Here is a 25741-nt window from a genome sequence, read left to right as displayed (position 1 = left end):
ATAATAATGTCACACTCTTATTTTTATCTGCCACATCTCTGTTCCCCTATCCCCCTTCTTCCTTCAAACCCTCCTTTCTTCCTTCACTTCCTTTCTCTCTCTCTCCAATCCTCCTTCCTCTCACCTTTCCTATCAGACACTCCATTCATATAAAGTCAAAGCAAGATAAGAGGATACTAGCTCATGCCTGTTATGTTCCAACACCCCCAAGGAAGTCATGATGTCAAACTGGGTGACAAGCAAGTGTCTTCTGTTAAATTAATCATGGGACTCAGTCTCTAAATGGAAAGAGCATATCGTGTCAAACTAAGTCATACATTGTTTATTTAATTCATACATCAGAAATACAAGAATTTAAGCTGTCTCTGTGAGTTTTGTGTTTCTTATAAGATAGCTCACTTATTTTCTTTGCACTGGCTGTAACTTCCTATTCCAAGATGCTTGTTAATGTCTTTTCTGTGGAAAGACAAACTCAGCAGGTAGATCCGGCTGGCACTGGTTTAGCCCAGCAGTCCTCAGCAGGAGCTTTCTCTGTGAGCCAAATTCTGGCTTTCACCCAGAGTCCTCCCTTGCCTTGTGTGCTCTCTGAACAGGTGAGGCTGGCCACCTGGTCTTGTGGAAGATAGCAGTGGACTCTTTTCTCCCTCAAGAGTTTTACTCTGGGCAGTGTAATGACTCTCCTACAAAAGTATACAACTAGCCCTCTGAGAAAAGCAGAAAATACTTGGAAACTGCTGTGCCTGAAGGATTTGAACCATGTCCAGTTTCAAACTATCATATATGATTTCTCTGGAACGAGGAGCAAGGCAATAATAACAGTAATAACAATAGAACTAATTAATCTTACAGAATTGGAATCACTTTTTTTGATTTAAGCTTATGAAACAAAAATAAAAAAATGATTAAATGTTATACAATTACAGAAAAATAAGCAAATACAGAAACTTTGACTTTGAAATTCAAAAAAAAAAAAATAGTCTTGTTTTTGTTTTTTTTTGTTTGTTTTTGTTTTGTTTTTGGCTGATATCCATTGCTTCCCAACCCTAATTTCTAAGTTCTGAGGACCCTCATTTAGTTTTTTTTTTTTTTTTTTTTTTTTTTTTTTGCTTCAGTTCATTTATTTGTAATTTGGTCCTGCCTACTTTACATGATTGTTGTAGAGAACAAACAAGATGAAACAACTTTCTAGTTAGTAGAACAGTTTGTAAATGAAAGTTTTGGGAGTGTGTCTGATTAATACTCTGCATAGTGCATGCATGTTAACACCGTACTTCCTGGGTAAGGATCAGGATACCTGAGGGCATTGTGTGCAACAGTTTTGTTTTTAAACTTATGAGAGGAAACTTTGTTAAGAAAAGGAATATAAAAATATCTTACTTCTGCAAATCTAACAAATTATGGATTTAATGAACACTTCATCAATGCCTTAATACCATGTCCTTGAAGGCCCTGTAGTTTGATTTTAGTTAACTTCACAATAATTATACTTCTTACTGGATAGTGTAGAATGGGGAGATATAAAGCCCATGAAATGAGCTCTATCATGGATTAGTAGTATGGTGCTGAACCATCTACCTCAGATTCCACATAGTTGAAATGTTAACACACACTCATAGAGTTGTTGCAAAAATAAAGTAAAAATATATATATGTTGTTTAATAAAATTCCTAGAGCAAAGCAGGTAGACAACAGATGTAAGTTCCCGTATTTCCCCCACTACTAAATATAGGCTCTTTGAGGGAAGATTTCACAATCACAGGTCATCATATCCCTTGCACTGGATGATTAAAGGGAAATTGGGACAGGAAAACAATCTAAAAAAAGAATTGCATGTGCAAATTTTCCATAGAGCTATCTAAAATAAAATTCAATGACACGATGTTGTCTGGATTTTCTCCTGGTTTCCTCATTATTTGCTTTTAAATACTGGAGTTTGATTAGGAAAGAGAGGAAAAAACATCAATATAAGGATCATGGGTTGTAAATGTTGCATTTTATCTCATTATTCCCCAGGTAGAAGTCATATGTTGCTTATTAGCCACAAAACATATTAAGAGATAATCTTAGACCTTTTAGAAATGTAGTCCAAGCACAGTATTTTGTCAGTTTTACCTGATAGACAGATAGATAGGTGAGTAAATAGATAGTCATTGAAAGGACCCAATGGATAGTTGGGAGAATTAAATTCTTAGAAGTTTCCTTTTTTTTTTTTTAATTTTTTTTACTTTTATTTTTTAAATTAATTAATTAATTAATTTATGATAGTCACAGAGAGAGAGAGAGAGAGAGAGAGAGGCAGAGACACAGGCACAGGGAGAAGTAGGCTGTATGCACTGGGAGCCTGATGTGGGATTCGATCCCGGGTCTCCAGGATCGCGCCCTGGGCCAAAGGCAGGCGCTAAACCGCTGTGCCACCCAGGGATCCCCTCTTAGAAGTTTCCTAAAAAAAATGACCGACATTATAATTTGACACCAATCTTTTAGTCTGAAATATAAAATTTTCTGGTCTGTTCAATTCAGAACTTAAAATTGTATGAGGAAGTATAACATTTTTATATTTTTAGAAAGTTTTTAATATAATTCTGTGAAGGCTTATCTTTTTTATATAGGTGAACATAAACAGGTGTAAGGAAGTTTAGAATGTACTGTTTTTAGAACTGCTTATGAAATGTATGAGTATATTTGCATACTAATGAGAGCATATACCTGTATATCATAATCATAGCTAACATTGATTATTGACATAGTGTTTCAGACATTTGTACTAAGTAGTTTATATATATATAGATAGATTTCTTTTCATCAAAACAAGCTCATAATAATAATGATAATTTTATTATTATATATAATTACTTATATATACTACTGCTACTACTAAGTCTTAGTAGTATATAATAATATATGCTAATGTAATATTAGTATATGTACTAATATATATAATATAACTATATAATAGTATTTTGGTTTTACACATGAGGAAAATGAGCAGGGAATGATTAAATAACTTACAGTTACAAATCTGAAAGTGGTAGAAATCTGCATTCAACCGCAGGTAGTCTGACTGTAACAATTCTAGACCAGGAGAGACTATTGACTAAAATCCTCCAGACATCTAAAGTTATTTTTGACCTCCTCATCTGAGTAATGGCTTATTCCGCCAACAGCAGGAAGTATAGTGAAAATACATACAAAACTTCATATACAGTTCAAAGGATGTTTTCTGCCCAGTTCACTTGTAGCCCTGACCACTTTCTGTGTAGAGTGTCCTAACATCCCAATCCAGAAGGGCTGAAGACAACTCCTGGAGGCTGTGTGGCCTGTGAGGCTGTCTCAGCTTACACTGAGATGCAGACAGGCAAAGCCAATAGTTTGCAGAACTAAGCCAGTGGCTGTGTTCAGTTAAGAGACTTTGGACCTAGGTCAGCTTGAGTTAAGATGACAAAGAGCTTTACTGGCTTTGGAGTTGTTTCTTCTACTGCACCCCAACAGGAAATCTGATTTGCGTTTCTGTTCAGTGCTGTATACCTCCCTCAACCTGTCCAACAAGGGAACCTAACAGGCACATGGGAGACTGTGTAGCCCATCCAACAGCCCTACATACAGTGGCACTTGAGCAGGGTGCACAGCCGGTGTCTTTCCCCATCTATAAAGCAAAACTGTTGGCCTTATTTGACCAAGTAATTGAAGACACTGTCATACCTGATTCAGGTATGCAAACGATGAGCTATATACATCCCTGGGTCCTGTCCTGACAAGTTAGGGAAGCAAATTAATAACCTCATTTGCTACTAAATATAGTACTCAGTCCTGACCGTCTAGTAAGTCTTACCAGAGATCAGGGCAGCTGTGGACTCCATCAACAGCCTCACTATGTATACAACAAAGCCAGCAGTCCTATCCAGCTGTTATCAGCCAACAGTACAACCCCTGTCCCCATCCTCAGAGCTCAAACAGCTACCTGTCCCAAAATAGACCATAATAGCAGGCATTACCTGTGCAAGGACATTACCAAGAGCCACACTCAAAAATCCCAACTTAGCTGACTGATGAAGAACTGCATTTGTCAGAGCAAACCTGTGAAGTCTGGAAGAGGAGCCCCATTACTCAAATGTGCAGATACAGTGTAAGGAGTCCAGGATCACAAAAAAATCAGATAAATATGAAGTTACCAAATACATCTAATAAAGCTTTAGTAATTGACTCTAAAGAAATGGAGATCTATGAAAGGCCAGATAAGTAAATCAGAATAATCCTCTTAGGGAAGTTTAGTGAACTACAAGGAAATATGCACAATTAAATGAAATTAGGAAAACAATTCGGGAACAAGAAGTTTGACAAGGAAAAGCTGTCAATAGAAATGAAAAATACATTAACTGTACTGCAGAATTCAGTAGAAATTATCAAAAGTAGACTCAAGACTCAACCATACAAAAGAAGAAATAACTAACCTAGAGAATAGGATATTGGAAATCAGTCAGAGGAGGAAAAAAGAAAGAAGAAAACCTACAATGAAAAGAAATAATATTTACATTCACGTTATGGGAATTCCGGAAGAAGAAGACAAAAAGGGACAGAATATATATTTAAATAATAATGGATGAAAACTCTTTGAACTTGCAAAGAGAAATAGACATCCAGGTCCATGAGGCCCAAAAGACTCCAAATAGGTTGAACTGAAATAGGGTATGCTGAAACACATTATAATTAAGTTTTCAAAGATTAGGAAATAATTTTAAAAGCAGCAGGAGAAGAGAGAGATGTTTCATACTAGGGAACCCCCATAAGACCTTCACCAGTCTTCTCAGCAGAAACCTTTCAGGTCAGGAGAGATGACATATTCAAAATACAGAAAAAAAAAATACCCGTCAATTAAGAATTCTATACCTGATGAACCTGTCCTTCAGAAACAAAGGAGGGATAAAGACTTTCTCAAACGAACAAAAGCTGAGGGAGTTTATTACCACCAGACTTGCCTTACAAAAAAAGCTCAAGGGAGTTATGTGAGTCGAAGTAAAAGGGTGCTAATTAATAGTGTAAAAACACAAAAGGTTGTGTAAATTTCACTATTAATGGTAAATATATAGTCATAGTTAGATTCTGCAATATGGTAATAATGGTGCATAATTCACTTACAAGTTTAGTTTATTTTTTTAAGTAATAAAAATAACCATAACTACAGTAATCTGTTTCTAGTTACACAATTATTTTTTTAAAGACTTTATTTATTCATGAGAGACACAGAGAGATAGGCAGAGACATAGGCAGGGAGAAAGAAGCAGGCTCCATGCAGAAAGTCTGATGTAGGACTCAATCCCTGGTCTCTGGGATCACAACCTGAGCTGAAGGCAGCCGCTTTACTGCTGAGCCACCCAGGCGTTCCCCCTAGTTACACAGTTGAAAAACATGTAAATTGTAATAGCAATAATCTAAAATGTGAGGGAGAGGAAAAGTATAAAGTTTAGGAATTATATTGAAGTTGAGTTGTTATCGGTTTAAAATATGTTGTTAAACCTTAAAATAGTTTATTTAAATCTCATGTAACCTCAAGGGTTACCATGTGGTAATTTCCCAAAAGAACGTGATAATGAAGTCAGAGCATGCTGATACCAAAAGACATCAAAATACACACAAAAAAGAATGAGAAACAAGGAACAATGGAGCAATAAAGCATTCAGAAATTAACAAAATGACAGTAGTAAGCCCTTACTTACTAATATAGGCATACCTCAGAAATTCTGCTGGTTTGGCTCCAGGCCACCACAATAAAACAAATATCACAATAGAGCAAGGCAAATGAGTTTCCTAGTATATATAAAAGTTATGTTCACACTATACTGTAGTTCATTAAGTGTGCAATAGCATTATATATAAAAACTAATGTACATACTTTTATTAAAAATACTTTATTGCTAGCCATCATCCGATCTTTCAGAGAGTTATAATCTTTTTGCTGGTGGAGGATCTTGCCAAATGTTGATGGCTGATGACTGATTGGAGAGGTGGCTGCTGAAGAATGGGAAGACTATGGCAGTTTCTTAAAATAAGACAATTAAGTTTTCCACATCAATGAACTCTACTTTTCACAAATTACTTCTCTTGCATGTGATGCTGTTTGATAGCATTTTATCCTCAGTTGAACTTCTTTCATTTTTTTTTTTTTTTGTTGAACTTCTTTCAAAATCAGAACCAATTCTCTCAAATACTGCTTCTGCTTTACCAAGTAAGTTTATGTAATATTCTAAACCCTTTGTTTATTTTGGCAATTTTCACAACATCTTCACCAGGAGTAGATTGCATCCCAAGAAACCACGTTCTTTGGTCAACCATAGGAATATCTCCTCATTCCTTCGAGTTTTATTATGAGATGGCACCAATTCAGTCACAGTTTCAGACTCTACTTCTAATTCAATTCTCTTGCTATTTCTACTATATCTGCTGTGACTTCCATGACTGAAGTCTTAACTCCTCAAAGTTGTCCATGAAGGTCTGCAGTCAACTTTCTCCAAACTCCTGTGAATATTTATATATTGATTTCTTTCCATGAATCATGAATGTTCTTAATGCATCTAGAATAATGAATCCTTTCTGGTAAACTTTCAATTTCCTTTGCCCAAATTCATCAGAGGAATCACTATCTATAGCCTTTGCAGCATTGTGAAATATATTCCTTAAATAATAAGACTTGAAAGTCAAAATTACTCCTTGATCCATGGGCTGCAGAATGGATGTTGTAGTATTATTAGGTATGAAATAGCATTGATTTCATTGTACATCTCCATCAGGTTCTTGAGTAATCTCATGCATTCTCAATGAGGAGTAATATTTTGAATTTTTTTTTTCTGTGTAGTAGATTTCAAGAGTGAGCTTAAAAGATTCAGTAAGCCATCTTATAAACAGATGTGCCTTTGTTATCCATGCTTTGTTGTTCCATTTCTAGAACACAGGCAGAGGAGATCTTAAGGGCCCTAGGATTTAGGGAATGGTAAATGAGCATTGGTTCCAACATAAGTCACCAGCTGTTTTAGTCTGTAACAAGGGAATCACCCTGTCTTCGAAGCTTTCAAGCCAGGCATTGATTTTACCTTTCTAACTATGAAGGTCCCAGATGACATCTTCAATATAAGACTGTTTGTCTACATTGAAAATTTGTTGTTTGATAGAGGCACTTCTACAGATGAACTTATTAGCTGATCTTCTGGATAACTCACTGCTGCTTCTACATCATCACTCTGATGAAGATGACAAGAAAGCAGCAAAGGTACAAAATCTGTCTAAGAATGAAGTGCTCATGGTGAACATAGGATCCCTGTCAACTGGAGGAAGAGTTAGCGCAGTCAAGGCCAATTTGGGCAAAATCGTTTTGACTAATCCTGTGTGCACAGAAGTAGGAGAAAAAATTGCCCTTAGCCGGAGAGTTGAGAAACACTGGCGTTTAATTGGTTGGGGTCAAATAAGAAGAGGAGTGACAATCAAGCCAACAGTAGATTTGTGATTTGCTTCTATGTTATGGAGAGGGTTTCTTTGCTTAAATCTCAAGAAAGTATCTCTGCCAGCTTCTAACTTTTGTTCTGCAGCTTCCTTATCTCTTTCAGCCTTTGGAGAATACAAGAGAGTTATGACCTTGCTCTGGATTCTGCTTTGGTTTAAGGAACTATTGTGGGTGGTTTAATCTTCTGTCCGGACCCCTAAATTTTTTCTTTCGTATCAGTAAAAAGTCTATTTTGCTTTCTTATCATCGGTGTCTTTACTGGATAGCACTTGCTATTTCCTTCAAGAAATTTTCCTTTGTAGTCACAACTTGGCCAGCACTTTTGTGCAAAAGGCCTAGCTTTTGTCCTGTTTCCACTTTTGACATGCCTTCCTCACTGAGTTTAATAATTTTTAGCTTTTGATTTACAGTGAGAGATATACAATTCTTTCTTTCACTTGAACACTTAGAGACCACTGTAGGGTTATTAACTGGCCTAATTTCAGTATTGCTGTGCCTCAATGAATAGGGAAGCTGGAGGAGAAGGAAAGAGAGCATGTGCAGCCAGTCAGAGGAGCAGTCAGATCACACATAACATTTATCACTTAAATTTGCCCTCCCCTGTGGGTGTAGTTTGTGGCATTCCAAAATAATTACAACAATAACATCAAAGATCTTTGTTCACAGATCATTGTAATAAATATAATAATGAAAAAGCTTGAGATAATGCAAGAATCACCAAAATGTGACACAAAGACACAAAATGAGCAGATGCTGTTGACAAGATGTTGCTGATAGACTTGCTTGATGCAGTTGCCACAAACCTTTGATCTATGAAATATATAATATCTACGATATACAATAAAGTGAAGTGCAATAAAATGAATTACGTCTGTATAGTGATATATGTCAATTATTTTTCAATAAAACTGGAAAAAAAGATATGCTAAGAAAGAAGAAAGAAAAGAAAGAAAGAAAGAAAGAAAAAGAAAAAGAAAGAAAGAAAAAGAAAGAAAAGAGAATCCCTCCCTCACAAAGTGTTATCTATTGCTAATCATTACCCCTTGCTCTCTTAGGAATAGAAGGCAGTTTTAAAAACACAGTTTTGCCTTAACTCATAGTATTATATTTTTTAGGCAATACTACTTTTAGCAAGTGAGGGGACTGAAGGCTTCAGTGAAAAATGTATTTACTTTTGTCTTTTATCCAAGCCAACCCCTTGGGTGTTGTTTTTTTTTTTCTTTTTATATACAGAGTTATATTAAATATTTTATAATCGCTCTTATGTAGTTTATATTATTACTTTATAGTTTATCAAATGTTCTAAGCTATATTATTTTATAGGAATCTCATTTAAAAAAGCCTGTAGATACATTGGATAAATCATTGTCATAAACAAAGGAATCGAGAAAGGAAAGTATGATCTATTAAAAAATCAAAACTAGTTGTAAAGCAAGAGTCATATATATAACTGCAGAACCAGGACTCGACTTCAGAAAGCAGTATAACAAAGTTGAAAGAGTACAGGCTCTGGAGCCTGGTGGAACCATTTAGAGCTGTGTGACTTAGGGAAAGCTAGAAAACCTCCCTGGCCCTATGCTTACTTGTTTGTAAAATGGAAATATTAATACAAATGTTGGAAAAATTAAGTGAATTCACATTAATAAAGTGTTTTGTTAAAAGTTCTGATACCTCATAAACATCATATATGTTATATATTACATGTGCTAAAAAAAGTAGTGTGAGTTCGCACTCCTATATTTAGCAAGATCTAATTTTCTGCATTAGTGGGTACTGTCTAGTATTTACTGTAAATGGAAATACCAGAAGAAAAACACTTCACTTTAGTTCAATTGCTGAAGCAACCCTTGGTTTACTCCCTGGGTAAATCCTTTAGTGGCTCTCCAGTGACCTCATGCTAAAATCTAAAGTCCTTAAGCCTAAGTACAAATCTCTGTGATTTGCTTCTGGCCCACCTCTCCTGCTGCTTCTCCCCCTGTCTCCCCATTCCCAGGCTTCTTGCTCTCAGTGTAATTGAATTCTGGATACTTGGTAGGAAACACTCAGGTCTTTCCTTCACCTAAGTAATTTGATCATTATGCTGAGGTGCACACGGCAGGACCCCCCGCCCCATTTCTCTAAGATTGTGTACCAATTCTTATTCCATATGTAGCTTATCACACTGAACTGGAATTGAGTTTTTCCTTGTTTGTACAGCTCTGATATTTGATCAGAATAGAAGTCAATGTAAAAAGTAAAGGTTAATCAGAGAAAAAAATTCTTTTCTGAACTAAGAATTTCCTACTAACAGAGATAGTATGATTTGCCAACCAAAGCAAGTTAATTTCCAGATAATTGGCAGTACAGCTTTTTTTTTTTTCCCTTTACCACATGCATCAATATGCAGAAAGATTTGCCTGTCTGTAAACTTAGTGACAGCAAATCCCAGTGTCTGACATTCCATATTCCATATGGAATATCAGCAAAGTATGTTACATCCTATGAATTTATTTTTAATGAATGCATTTTATTAAGTCATGTCTTTGTTTCTTTAAAGACATTGCTTTTACCCACAACCATTGTCACCTCATTACTGTTTTGTTGGTAGAGTCAATGTAACTGTTTTCCTAAATTCATAACTAAAGCATTTCGAATCTCTGGTATTATAGAGTCTTTTCTGAACTGAGAAGTTTGCCAACTAAAAGATTGTATGATTTTGCCAATCCAGACAATTTAATACCAAGGAATGTGGCATTAGAATATTTTAAATTAACCAAAAACATCAATGAGAGGAAAGTTCTGCTGATTGGAACATGACTAGAAAATAATTAGTAAGTATCCTGTGGTCCCTATTTCTTTGTTCTTTAATCAGCTATGGTTTTCTCTTCCTTTCTTCCTTATGAGAAATTGTCAGAAGTCATACGAACTGAGCCACTATCAACCAACATAAAATATATATTTTTTTACTTTCAGCATGGTTCGATTTTATCTCTTGAAAAACAATTCATATAAAACATCTGTTTCTTAATGGTTTACATTTCTTGAGAGTGGATGGATTTACTCTTCCATTTGTTCTAGATTTCCTGGATTATTTAGACTGGCACTTACTTTATGAAGCACTTCAGATTTATAACTTGGTAGAAATTCCTAGTATTGCAAGAAAAATGGGCAAGATCTACCATGTGAATAAAATTACATTAAAAAATAAACTTATGGGCAGCCCCGGTGGCGCAGCGGTTTAGCGCCGCCTGCAGCCCAGGGCGTGATCCTGGAGACGCTGGATCGAGTCCCACGTCAGGCTCTCTGTATGGTGCCTGCTTCTCCCTCTGCCTGTGTCTCTGCCTCTCTCTCTCTCCCTCTCTGTCTCTATGAATAAATAAATAAAATATTAAAAAAAAATAAACTTATTAAAGGAGAAAGTTTAGAATGTAATAATGAATGGCTTTTTAAGTAGAATTTGGTTAGTGTATTTAATTCTAACCAATATCTGGTTAGTGTACTTAATGGACTATCCCTTTTGAATGTATTTTTATTTATTATAAAAATTCTAGCAGATATATCAGAAATATCAGTGGGTTAGTATTGTATTCTACTGAGCCAAGAATCCTTCAAAGTGAATCTTTATCTAGGTTGGAGGGATACTAATGGTATTTGCTATGAAGACTATTACTACATAATCTCTAATTCTCATAACAACCCTGTGAAATGTGTATTATTATTCTAGTTTATTAGTGGGAGTTTGGATTTAGGGGAGATTAAGTAACATACATTGGGTCATACACAAAATAAATTTGGGAACAGGGTAGGAGCCAGGTAAGTTTGATGCTGAAGCTCTTGATTGTACCCACTACGCTAGAGATTACATTTATCTGAATGCACTTGGTATTATGATTTACACTTTATACATGCATACAATTTTGGGGGGAAGGAATCATGTTTTATTTAAAAAATAATGTTTATAAGAAATCAATATAAGAATAATATAAATATAGGCAATATATATAGAAACATGGAAAACTTATATCAAGAAAATCTCTCTACTATCAATGCTAAAGCAATTAGATAGAGATATTTACATACAAGCTTTCTGTTATAGAGTTATTTCCTGCTAGAAGACTTGTCAGTTTATATCAGGAAAAAACATTTTTTTTTTTCCTGACTCTGGGATTTCAGAGAAGCTGGTCACCATGGTATTTGTGTTTGGGGTTGTTGAGAAATGGCATGAATAATAGTATTTTTTTTAAAGATTTTATTTATTTATTCATGAGAGACACAGAGAGAGAGAGAGAGAGAGGCAGAGACACAGGCAGAGGGAGAAGCAGGTTCCATGCAGGGAGCCCGACGGGGACTTGATCCCGGGACTCCAGGATCACGCCCTGGGCTGAAGGCAGGTGCTAAACCACTGAGCTACCCAGGGACCCCCATGATAGTCTTAAGAATTTTTCCAAAATACACGGACCTGATTTGCATTTGATAAATTCTTAATATGACATTGTTGAAAGTGAAGGACATAATATTAGTAGTGGTTTTCAAACCCCCCCCCTTTTTTTTTTAAAGCCGTAGAAACTCATGGAAAATAAATCACTGTGGAAGCTCAATATATGAAGCAGATAACAGACTTGTTGGGTTTCCTGGCAGTGTTTTTATTTCTCTCTCCCTTCATCTGTTTGTGCCTCTGAGATGTCTCTTTAGAACCACATTGGCCATCATGGAGTTGAGTGTGAAAACCACTATGTTAAAATATAAAAGGAATGTTGCATATGAGATCAGTATACTATGATCCTGACTTGTAGCTTTCTGACAATCTAGTCAAAAAACAAGTTATAATATGTAGTAAAGTGTACTTTAAAATTTATTTATTTATTAGAGAGAGAGAGAGGGAGAACGTGTGTGCATGAGCAGGAGAGAGGCAGAGGGAGAAGGAGAGAATCCTCAAGCAGACTTCCCTTTGCGTATGGAGCTGGCCACGGGGCTCAATCCAAGGACACTGAGATCGTGACCTGAACTGACATTGAGAGTTTAACCAGCTAACTGAACCAGATACCCCATCGTGGTAAAGTTTACTTTGAGCCAAAAGTTCAAATCTAGTGTCCTAACCTAGAAGTGATCCTTGCAACCAACCTCAAAACATTATTAAATGTACTACGTCTGGACCCTTCTAGACTCACTAAATGAAAATTCATTAAGGTAAATTTTGTAGAAGTCTATAAGTTTAGAACCTAGTAAGCTGTAGAACATCCATAGATAAATTCTGATTTTTGTTTCTGTTAAAGAGCCCTTACTTCAAACAGAGATACACAAAATGAGATCTGTGGCCTGGGGCTGATGGCAGCCTGCAATGGAATCAATACAAAGATTAAGTGTTAGCTTTTCCAGACTCTTATGGTGATTTGATATTGCCACAATAATCCAACTGTGCTATAGGTAAATTTGCCACATTGAATGGAGCGTAGCCAAGTTCTAATGTTTCTGACTTGAATTGAGTATAAGAATCACTTGGGTAGTGGGGATTTTCTAAGATGCAGTCTCCTGGGCTCCACCTAATATCCCGATTTTGTAACTTTTAGAAGGAGCCAATGGATTTACATTTCTAAAGGGCACTGTAGGTGATCCTAATGCTGATATAGACACACCACACTTTAAAAAAAAAACAATTAGTATATCTATCGATATATATATATATATGGCACACATAAATGATTAACACTCAGAAAATGCTATATAAGTGTGTTTTTGTTAATAATCTCAAAAAGGAGACCATAAAAATGTGCTAAGACTAGAAGTGATGTATTTTTATAAATCAGATAAGGCCAAAAGTGACATATAAATAAAATGCAATAAGAAAATGTAAGATAGAGATATGTTAGAAAGTTGTAAAAGCAAATACCAAAATGCAAAAGAAAAATATATTCTAAGTATGGTTTGCTATATAGTCAGTGATAAAGCCATTGATATCAGGACTGATCCTTGAGGTATATGATTTTTTTAAAAAAACTTTTACATTTTTAAAAATATTACACTCATTTTGAATGTGTTTATATATACCTGTAAATATCAAATTCAGATAATTATACCCTAAAAATGTCTGATTCAGAGGACATGGAAGGATTATTTCACAGGTAATACGCATTTAAGCAAGTGTCTACTCTTGGGACCAAGCAATGGAAAAGTTGAACAATCAGCAAGATACTACCTGTTTTTTTTTTTTCACTAATGTATCCCCAGGGCCTAGAATAGTTCTTAGTATTTAAATAGAGCTTAAATAAATATTTGTTGAATGGGTGAACCCCCATTCATTGTTGGTGCCACTTTCCATAGAACTGAATAGAGGTTAAAGCCGTGAGCTAGACTTTTTCTCAGTTGTTTATATATTATTTGTATTACATAGGATTGTATTAGGTTGCAGAGAAAAACTGTTTATCAGTGATTTAAGATATAGAGGGCTTGTGTTTCAAATGTTTGGAAAAGAAATTTAAGGGTAGAAGTTTGGTGATATGGGTTCAGTGACTTATGATTTTAGGACTGGAATCATTGTGGGATTTTTGGCTTAGAAATCCCACAATGATTGTCAAGCTTATTGTCTCATGATTGCAAGAAGACTGATACATCTCCAAGCATCACATCCAGTTCAGAACAAGAAGAGAAAGAGAAGAGCCAAGAATCATTCCAGCAGCAATATTCCTTCATCCAGGACAAAACTTTCCCAGAAACTGGCAAGCGGATTTCTATTTTTATATTATTGGCCAGATCTATGTAACATGGCCACCAGATCCAATGAAGGCTAAGATCATAGAAACGTGACTATCATTATTGGATAAGGACAATCATGACCTGTTGTATGGTGCTAGGCATATTGCTACTCCAAACATAGTAAGAATTTGATACCAAGAAAGGAGAAAGAATGTAAATATTTAATAGCCTGAAAAGCATCTTTGACAATACTACAGAAAAGTGAAAGTACTATTACTTTATTTCTTTTCTTCCTTTCTTTTTATGCCTTTGTAAAAGGAGAAATAGCCAAATTCTGAGGTTATATTTTGACCAAAAAATAGACTTAAGGACTGGGTTAACTAGGTAAAAATGACTGCTACTAGATAATCTTATAACCTGCTAAGATAGATAATTCATTGTATTTAATAAACTGACGTAAAATTTACTTTCCTTTCTTCATGTATGCTGCTAGCTATTTTGAGTTGAGTGACTATGGCTGGATACTAAAATGTTTATATTCAGCCACTTAAATTATTGGCCACAAGATTTATTTGTACTTCTGTCTGTATTGCTATTCATTTTGACTAGTTTTTCATGATAAATCATTACCCAAAGATTTTTTTTTGTAATACCATTTTTTTTCTGTTTCAGATAATAAAGAATCTTTATGTAGGCTTTACAGCAGCATTAAATTTTAATGAAGCTGGAAAGACTGGCATAAGCATAGTGACTAAAGTTGACAACAAAAATTTGGGTCACTTTTCATTTTACAAAAAAGGGGCTACTGGGCTACTCAGTTTTTTTTTTTTCCTCATCTTTTTGGAAATGCCATCACTTTAAAATGCATACTGTGAATTTGTGCAAGTTCCTGTTTTAGTTCATGTTCAGATCCAATCATCATTTATCCTACCCTGAAGGCTTGAAAACTAATGATTATATAGATTGTTTTGCAGTTTGTGGTATTTCAGTCAAGCATTAGGGATAATTAGGGACTGGGATAAGGATGCCTTGAAAACAAAGATTTAGCTTTGCATATATTTTCCATTCTATTTTTATGTGTTTTTTGACGTCTAAGGACAAAGTATAGTTAAACAAATATATGCCCTGTTTTGCCCCCAATTAACATGTGTAAAGCATAATGAATAATAAAAATCTAGAAAAGAGGTTCATAATTACTTTGTTGCTTACCCTTTCACTTTCAAGAACCTTGTAACTTAGCTGAATCTTTGGAAATTTGATACCAAACTTGTAACTTACCTGAATCTTGTTGGAAACTTGATACTGAACTCTAACTTGCCCAGGAAAAACTAATGTCTCTCCTGTTTAGGTTAATATATTTGAAGATTTTCATCTTACATACAGTACTATTAAAATGTTATGGTAGATGCTGGCTTTTGTAACATACGATTCACAATTCACTGATTTAATAAAACACATTGAGATATAGGAGTTAAGAGTTTCAAAGGAGTAAACCTTTGAAACCTTTGGATTCAGCAAGCCCAACATCAGGAAAGTGTGATATAGAAGCAAAAGAAAGAGCTTTGGAGTTAGATATGACTTGGATTTATATTCCAGCTATGTGCTTATTAGCTCTGGGACCTTGGACCACTACCCTATTTAACTTTTCTCAACTTCAATTTCCTTATCTGAAAAATGGAGGAAAAACATATCAAAGGATCACTGTTAAGACTAAGTGATATACTATATATTAAGCATAGACACATATAATTTTATTAGTGTCAATCACTGATATTATAGATATAAAAATTGAATCCCTCAAAGTAAAATCATTTCTATAAGCTTACATAGTAGCAAACTGGAACCATAGAATTAATGACTATTCTCTGTGCAGCAAACCATTCAAAAAGTGAATTGTGAATAAGCACATTTATTTCAAGTGTTGAAGATTTACACTATTTTGTAAGAAATAGCTTCTTATATATACAGTGTGGTGTGGAACTAAGCAGCTATTAAATGAGTGTATTCTGTGATGTGATGATTTTCAAGCCTGTTATGTCATCTAATGTTGACTTTTCTCTTTAGAAGAAAAACAATATGTAAAATTTGACAAGTTTGGTTACCACACCTGACAAGGTAGCTGCTGAAAACCATATGGTTTTGCTCTCTTTATACCATGTGTCCTGTGAATATAACAGACTGCTCATTAGTCATAATTTAGCTGTCAGTGGATTTCAGTGTTACTTTTGCCTAAAAACTTTGTGCGGAATCACCAATGGATACTAATTCTGAATTGCTCTCTTCCATCTCCCTGGGTTTATATTTTAGAGTATATTAACAATTCACAAATCTTTAGTATACAATTCTGATTAAGTTTTGCTCCTTTCAGAGTTTTATGCTTCATAGTCTGAAATTCTACTGTTTAACGTTCAAAGAACAGCAGCTAAAACTTCTCTTTATAATGATGAAAAATATTTTGAAACAAAATGAACAAAAAAAAAATAAAAGTAACAAGATGAACAGAGGAGAAACTATTTTGAAATATTTTATTTACTTATTCATGAGAGACACAGAGACACAGGCAGAGGAAGAAGCAGGCTACATGCAGGAAGTCTGATGTGGGACACGATCCCGGGACTCCAGGATCATGCCCCAGGCCAAAGGCAGGTGCTAAACCATTGAGCCACCCAGGGATCCCAATTTTGAAGCAATTAAAGGCAATACTTGTTCTTCATGGTCCACAACTAGGCATAATAAGATTGAAAGGAACAACAAAAGTCTTTTTTTTTTTTAGAGAGAGGGGAAGGGAGGGGCAGAGGGAATCCCAATCAAGCTTCACCCTCAACATGGAGCCCAAACCAGGCTCAGTTTCCTCAATCCTGAGATCATGACCTGAGTCAAAATGAAAAGTCGGACTCTTTAACTAACTGAGCCACCCAGACGCCCCAACAAAGGTCAATTTAGGTATCACTTCTAATCTGAGTTTAAATAACTCACATGGGAATGTTATTGGAATTCTCCTAAGAGACTATTAGAAGTTTCAAGGCATGATGATAGGAGAACAGACTCTGGAATAAAAGAGACTGGAGTTTGCCTTCAAATTCTGCCATTTAGCAATTGTATCAGTAAGAATGTCTTCCCCTGCAAGTAACAGCAAATCACTTCCTCAGTGGATTAAGCAACAAAATTGATTTCTTTTCTGACATAACAGAAAGTCCTAAGAGAAGCAAGTTTCAAATTTAGATAGATTAGCTACTCTATGATATAATTTGGAACTAGATACTTCCCATCCCTTCACTCTGCCAACCTTAATCTCTAGGTTTTGCTCTTTGCTGATTCGCCTTATTTTCTCTAGATGGCTGCATTAGTTCCAGGAAATACACCCACACCCGGCAACTTTCAAAGTAGCCAGGAGTTTCCTTTTCTAATATTTTCTTCTCAAAAACTGCCTTCTCTTCAGATCACCTTCACAGCTCATTGGACAGAACTGAATCAATAGTGAGTCCACATAATGGAACTGAAAATAAGTTCAGTATTGCCAAATTGTGGATGAGGAAGGAAGGAAAAGCCTGAATGAAACTGGGAGGAAAATAGAGACCAATCCTGGAAAGATTTATATTAAAAAAAAAAGTGAAAACTATAAAATTTAAAGTAGGAGGGTGACATGATCATATTGGTTGCTTAGAAAGATCTTTCTAAGAGTAGTATTTTGAAGAAATTGTCAGGTATCATGTCTTTCTACTGAGACACTAGTGGAGACAAGTGAAAAATTATGGTGAGAATTTGGCTGGATTAGTTATGCTGTAGAATGAAACACAACAACCAGTTCAGGGAGTTAGATATAGTATATAGTTAGATTGGGTGGGATTTTATCATTGATTCAATGTGGGAGTGAAGGTGAAGGAATACAAAGATGATTCACTGATTTCTGAATAGAGCAAGTAGTTCTATGGCATTGCATTCACTAAAATAGGGACTATGGGAGGTGATATTTGCTTTTCTCATGCAGGATAAGTACTTTGTTCATTTGGGGATGACTACATATCATGAATGTGTTAAAAACTGGTAGGCAGTTTTATAAATTGATCAGAATTTCAAGAGGAAGAAATAGACAAAGTATATGGATTTGTGGGGTCATTAACATCTACATTATAACTGAAGACAGAAATTCCAGAGCCCCTCTACAGGGCTCCTTGTGTAAGGATATATGCTGATACCACCTTTAAAGCAAGCAACCAACCAATAAAAGATTTACTAACCATTTTCCATCCTAAATAGTCTAATTCAGTATGTACAGACTAGTGCCAAGCCATTTATTCTTTCAGAGAGCTTCTTTTATTTTTATTCCTATGTTAAGTTCTAGTCAAGAATCATTGGTATAGAGTGAGAAGTGAAAATGATCTACAAAAATAGAATATTAGTCAAAACCAAGGTTTGAAGGGTGACATAGGAAGAGTAGTTTATAATGGAAACAAATAGCCAGAGAAGTAGAAGAAAATCACAGAAATAAGTTGCCATTGAAGATAAAAGATGAGAGAGTTTGTCCATGGGTGGTGTCATGGCCAAATGCTGGCAAATTAGGAACTCAGAGCTACATGATTATCACAAATCAATTTGGTAACAGACGTTTTGGTAAAATAGTGGATTTGAATCCAAATTGCAGTCAGTTAAATAATGAAGAGAATATGCAGAAATAGGAATGTTGACAACTCATTTAATAATCTGAATTTAGAAGAGGGTATTAGCTGGAAGAGAATATGAGGTGTATTTTTAAAGCTTTAACCAAAATTTTACAAAATATTTTGTGGTTAATTTATGAGAGACCTGATTTCCCAAAGGGTATATTTATTAGATAATGTTGATGACCTACTTGAGGTCACTGTTAATTTATAATATATATTTTATATTTATTTGTATAATTGATTATTAGTTTTTTCTCAAGCAGTGTTCTGCAGCCATAGTTCATGTACAAATAAAGTAAATTCATTCATAATTAGGGTTTAGATACAGCCTTTGGGTATCCAGAGAGAAAGATAGGTGTAATCAAAGTATTTTAGATCTAGGCTCTAAATAAGGGACTTGGATGCAGGAAGCCAGAAGAAGTGCTTGTGGTTGTCATTAAGACTTCAAGTATTGCTTCTTGCTTTCTTCTTTCCTTGATTTCCCTTCTGGGCTCTAAATGAGACTGGAAACTATCAGTGGGTTTTTTTTTAATTTAATTTTTTTATTTGAGAGAGAGAGTACGAGTGAATGCATGAAAAGGGTGGAAGAGGCAGAGGAAGAAGCAGACTGCCCCCCTTAGCAGGGAGCCCGACACAGGGCTTGATCCCAAGGCCCTGAGATAATAACCAGAGTGAAAGGCAGACACTTAACTGACTGAGCCATCCAGGTGCCCCATCAGTGTTCTTATTGAGCCTATAGTTTTGTTGTGAAGATAAAATGAAAGAATATATATTTTACTTGATAGAATATCTGGCACATAATATGCACTGAATAAATTCCCTTCTTCATATTATTTTTTTGTAAAAGTTTATGCACATTGGTTGCTCAGAATTGAAAAAAAATTCTCACATTCATCATCTGCTGAAATACTGTTGGTTATGGATTTTTACCTTCAAGTAGAGGGGTGCCAGAAATCTACATAACACTCCTAAAGTTATAATTTTTACCAAATTTACAAATTTAGTTTTCCAATGGGAAACACATGTACTCTTTCCCTGCATTCATATTGTCAACTGTTCTTTGTTCCCTGCAGCAGTTGTCAAATTATAAAATTTAGCCTGGAAGCAAGAAATCACATCTGTGCTGATTGGGACTATGGAGAGAGGCTGGACAGCTGTACATCTGGGGTTTATTCCCACAGATCAGTAAAATGTGTGCTATAATTGAATCCAGTAGCTTTTCTGATATTGTTAAATGGAAATCAATAAGCAAGCATCAGTCAAAATTCTACTGTTGGCAACCGGACTTTGATTCACTGCCTTTGAGGAAGAGTAGTGCCGTCCTATCTGCTACTAATCTAAAGTATTCTCTCTTCATACTGTGGTAAAGGTCCAACTACCCTTACAATTGTTTTTGTTTGTTTGTGTAAAGATTATGGGAAAAACAGAAACAATGTAAGAGTATAAATATGCCACTGACACTCTATTTTACCTTCATGTTATCAAGGATCACACATTCAAGGTCTTGTCCAACTAATGGTGCTGGGATTGAATGTCCTTGAGCTGACTTTTGACTCTTTAAAGTTTCAAAACACCTTCATCCCAATGTATTATTTTCCTAGAGAATCTAATAAATTTGTTTCTGCTTTTTATGACTAATATTAGCAAGATGTTAAGGAGGAAGATACGGAGTCACAATGATACACGGAAAGTTATGAATATTTGAAAGTTATAATCATTGAAGAGCATATTTGAATTATTAACTCAAATTAATCTTTGTTAGAATTGTGAGGTTGAGAATTTAGAAATCTTCTTATGCATATTACATTTTAGCCATTCTGTCCTTTCCTTCCCCGCCCTTGAATCCCAACCAAAAGAATGTTAGCAACTCTGTGACTGTTCTGAAAGTAAATTCTTGAAAAGCTTTTCTCTGTTTGTTCAAGAAAGCATTAAAATTATCAGTATGTAGTAATAAAAGTATACTTCAGATTATTTCTAATTAGTTTCACTTATAATCTATTATTTGGTTGGATAGATAACTTATTTTTACTTATTTAAAAGTTCCTGTATTAGTGAATTTTTTTTTCCTATATTAACTTTAGGAATTTGTAATAGACTATATACTCATTGACCCCTGAAGAGTTGTTTCTCCTGGAGAATCAGTCTTCTTAATTACTGACGAGTATACCAACTAATATGCCCATCTTCATTGTAATTATAAAATAATGAGGGAAATGACCTTGAAGATTATCTTTCTGTTTAATAGTGTGGTTTTATTTTAAAATATAAATAATAGAATAAAAACATTTTCCATAAAATTTCTGATATCTAATTAATGTCTTCCAGAGTAACTGTGGTATCAAACATTCCCTCTAATTATATTCATTAGTGGCTTCTCCCAGACAAGTTTTAATTAAGTTGTACAATGAAGATCAATACTCATTGTGTATTCATTGCAATTTACAACAAGCATATATACTGTTCAGAACAATTTAATTACTGTAATTGTTGCACAGAAGATACTTAGTGACTGTGCTCCATTACTGCCAATCTCCCCTTTTAATAAATTCAGTAATGAAATTGGGTAATGAACTTCTGAAAATTCCCATTTATATATACCCTATGTCTAAACTTCTGCTTTTTTATGTAAGTAGTTTTAGTGGGGGGAATGGAGGCATTGATAATATCAGTGTCATAGTGTTTTTTCAAGCATGCTGTCATGAATGTTGACGAATTATTAGGGCATAAATAAGAATACTTATAACAACAGCTATATTAGTTATATGAAAAATGACTTAAGAGTGTTAGGTAATAAGAATAATCTATTTGCCCCTAAATACGATTTCAATTTTTATTACTCTTATTTCCTTAAATAATAATATTTTAATTTATTAGGAATGCCTTCAAATATGCTAACTTCTATTAATGAGAATCATGCAAATGCTGTACTACACAATGAATGTGAAAGTGTAGCATCATAGGGGTATACCAGGGATTATAACCCTGTCGTTAGTGAAATCTAAGCCAGATAATTCTCTAGTGGGGGGTGGGGGAGTTTTGCTGAGCATTGAGAAATGCTTAGCTGCATACCTGGTTTCTTCCTGTGAGAAGCCAGTAGCAAATACCTCCCGTCCTCCAGTTTTGACAATCAGAAATGTCTCCAGACATTATCAGATGCCCATGTTGAGAGTCACTGGTGTATGTTGATACAGACACATCCTCCTGATCTGCCCACTGACCAAATGATTCATTAATAAGACAAACAGCAATTCAGCTCTTCTGAGTGCAGGCTTGGTTCATAAGCATGAGTCAAACATGGTATTCTTTTAAGTGAACAATACAATTCTGTGTATTCAGTGTTTTGGAGATCATAATTGGGTGCTAATAGACTATCTAGTAATAGTGCCTTATCTAGATTTAAGAATGAAGAAGAGAGATAGATGGCTTCTTAGAGAAAACAGTTCCTGAAATATGTTTTGTTGGACAAATGAAGTTAGCAGTTCAAAAAAGAGGAAGGACATTTAAGACAGCTAAAGTAGCATGTGCAGAACTTGGAGGTATCTGAAATCTAACATTCTCTATATTCTGATATCTGTACATCTATATATCTACATATATCCCTATATTTCTATCTCTATATTAATATCTCTACATATCTAACTATAATTTTAATTATTTTTCCTGAGGCATCAAATTCCAATTTCCTCTGAATTATATGAACAAAATTATAATATAGTAATTGGCAAGTAATTGCCTGAAACATCTAATTTTACTCTTTTTAAAATTTCCAATTTAGTAATCATATGCATAAGTATCTTCTTTGCTTTGTGAATTTTATGAAAACATCTGTTTCCAAAACAAAAACAATTTTGGACAGTTAGAGGGAAGTGACATACATGTATTTCTTATATACCTCCTAACCTATTTCTTTGAAGGAAAACGTTTGACAAGATCATCATTAGAAAGATAATGCACATTTTTATTGTATTTTCATATGTTTAGTAATATATGCCAATGTTGAAAATTCTTAATAAATGTATTAACAGCTAAGCTGGTATTTTGTATTCAGTTCATTTAATTTCACATACATATATGTGTGAAGCCAAAGAAGAGTTAAGAATAGTAATTTAGATTAAAGTTAATTCAAGTGAGGGCAACTAAATTTTAGAAAGAAAATTTTAGAAAGACATCTGGACTTCTGTTGGTAATAATGAATCTTTGAAGATGCACATGTTACTAAGAGGTCTACAAGGAATGTGGTGTTTCTCATGGCAGGCTAGTTATGAATTCCTAGAATTCCTATTCACATCAGTTTGCCACTGCAGGATTAAGTTCACTTCGACTGCCATCATAGTAAAAGGCCTTTAGCTTGCTGATTTGCTCTACTTTATCAGGTCTACACAGATATGTTGCTGCTCAATATCAAAGGTGAATCAAATGAATCATAAGGATGAATAAACATAATGATTTAGGTTCTGCACTCCCCTGGTATTTAGTCATGTCTAGACATAGCCCCAGTGTCCCAGAAAATCCAAAATGAGGACAAGGACATTTAAGTTTAATGTAGCTTTATTCCCATGGAAACTAGAAAAGCCAACAATAGAGTAAAAAGAGTATGGATCTAGATAAAAAAAAATAGATTTAGTGGGATGACTGGTAGATTTGCAAGGTCAGGCAGTAATGAAACCGTTTGGGGTTTTTTTTTCTTTTTTTTTTTTTTTTTTTTTTTTGGTTTTCACTGTTTTAAACAATAGTTTTCAGCTAGGCCAATTTCTTCTAAAAAGAATAATCCAACAGATTATTTATTTTATTATTCTATAAAGCCACTCTGATATGTGTAGGCTAAAGATGATACAAACATTCTATAGGCATGGACTGTTTTAGAGTTAAAGAGATCAGAATCTGAGTATATTAAATACACACACATCATAGAAGGCTGTCATATATATATGGTATTGAGTATATTTCTGTGTTTTCTGAAAGTTTTAAACTTGTGATTTATTTTTATGTAACCAGTATTATAGACTGTTAACGTAGTGTATGAGATATATATGTTTGCATATGTTACTTGAAATAAACCAATGGAAGGACGCCTTGGTGGCTCAGCGTTTGAGTGACTGCTTTTGGTGCAGGGTGTGATCCCAGGGTCCTGGGATTGAGTCCCATGTCCGGCCCCCTGAGGGGAGCCTTCTTCTCCCTCTGCCTATGTTTCTGCCTCTGTCTCTCTCTGTCTCTTATGAATAAATAAATAAAATCTTTTGAAAAAAAGAAATAAACCAATGGATAATGAGGCTTAAATGCATATAATTTCTATAGTAGGTAGAAAATTTTTATTTCAATTGTGATCCTAATTCCCTTGGTTGCAATAATTTTATCTTATATTTTCTTTTGGGAGTGTCGTAACACATTTCTCAGCCTATCAACTATTACGACTTTAGTACTCACTCTAGCTTTATACTTAAAGATAGAACTTTTTTTTTTTTTTTTTTAAGAATTGGTAGCATTTCAAAGTAGTGGTTTTTGAATGTATGATAAGGAAGCTTCAGTAATCTCTGACTAGGGATAACCCAGTTGTTTCCCTTTTGGGTACTTACACCCTGCTCATTTATAGTGGTTTAGCTATCTGCTGGGCCAGGTAGATCACTTGGGATAGGCATAATAGGTTGGAAAAATAATGATCTGTGATCCAGGTCTGAAGCAGTTTGACTACTCAGCATCCTATAAACTAGTTTAATTTGGGGGATGTAGGGAGGCGATCAGTAGATAAACCTGTTGAAGTATAAACAGTGTGTGTGTGTGTGTGTGTGTGTGTGTGTGTGACTGTGGGTGCATGTGTGTGTACACACGCTTTCATGGCTTCCTTTTGTAGTAATCATATTTAGACTTCCATTCTGGGAGTTCCAAATATTTTAGGATATCCAGCCATAGTTGAGGTTGCATTTCAAAAATGTAGCTGATAGTTCCCTAAGAAGCACATTGTGGACTATGGTTATTTGTAAGTAGAAGATATTTTTGGGAATGCAGTGGACACATAACTCTGGCAACAACCCTGAGAGCTGCTATAATTTTATTGGCTTGATGAGAGGTGTGTAAATTTATTTCTTAACTTAACTTGTAATTTGGATTACAGATTTTGGTTAATATCGCAAAAAAATCTTATAAGCTTGGGGATAGTTTATTTCTATTCAATGTAAATTATTTGTTAATTGCTTCATAATACCTTTCCAGGAGAAAATATAATATATTTAGTCACAAATTTATGGCAGTTTAATCCCCAAATTGAGAGCCTTTTAAGGAGTGGCATAGTCCTTATGGTTTTCTATAGACCTTCATTTTTTTTTCTTTTCCTTTTTACTATTTTCCTTTAATTCTTGTTTGACAAAAAAGAACACTTAGAGTAATGACTTGTTTATGTATTTTTGTTGTAATTGTTCCCCAAATGTTTATTCAAAATTACTTGTTCTTCTGCATCCAAATAATGCTTTCATTAAATTATAACTCTTATGTTCATGATAATGAATACTTAATTTAATTCCAGTTATGTAAGAAATATGCACTTTAATAACGCTACAAACATAGTGATGCTTTTTTATACACTTGACTCAGTTTTGTGTTCTTTTTCTTTCAGTGAATTTATTGGATTCACGTACTGTCATGGGGGACTTGGGATGGATTGCTTTTCCAAAAAATGGGGTAAGCCTTTATGAAATTTTCCCTACAACTTAAGCTGAGTAGACATCATGTTAAATGGCACACATGAAAATTCACTGAACATATTTTGATTTGCTGTTATCCTGGGTATATTGAATAGGAAATAAAAGTTAATATGTCAATGACCAGTGTTGATTCAAACACAATTTATTTTCTATTTTATTCACTACATTGGGGAATGAAAATAATATAAGAAATTCCTTCAAATTTTACTGAGTTTAAAAGTTTCTCA

At 34.6% G+C, this 25741-nt stretch overlaps 1 protein-coding gene across 9 annotated transcripts in view; it reads left to right on the top strand.

Moving 5' to 3' along the window:
* Positions 1–25741, top strand: part of EPHA5 (EPH receptor A5) — a 347353-nt gene that overhangs the window by 8604 nt on the left and 313008 nt on the right. For all 9 annotated transcript variants that reach the window (XM_025435555.3, XM_049093001.1, XM_049092998.1 and 6 more), the window contains exon 2: positions 25427–25491. In XM_025435555.3, the coding sequence (XP_025291340.1) occupies positions 25453–25491 (39 nt within the window). In that variant the 5' untranslated portion in view covers positions 25427–25452. The remainder of the gene's footprint in view (positions 1–25426; positions 25492–25741) is intronic.

Source organism: Canis lupus, chromosome 13 (assembly GCF_003254725.2).
Source record: "Canis lupus dingo isolate Sandy chromosome 13, ASM325472v2, whole genome shotgun sequence".
Classification (NCBI taxonomy): Eukaryota; Metazoa; Chordata; class Mammalia; order Carnivora; family Canidae; genus Canis; species Canis lupus.
Note: the sequence above shows the minus strand (reverse complement) of the source record. Positions and strands in the feature narration are given on the sequence as shown.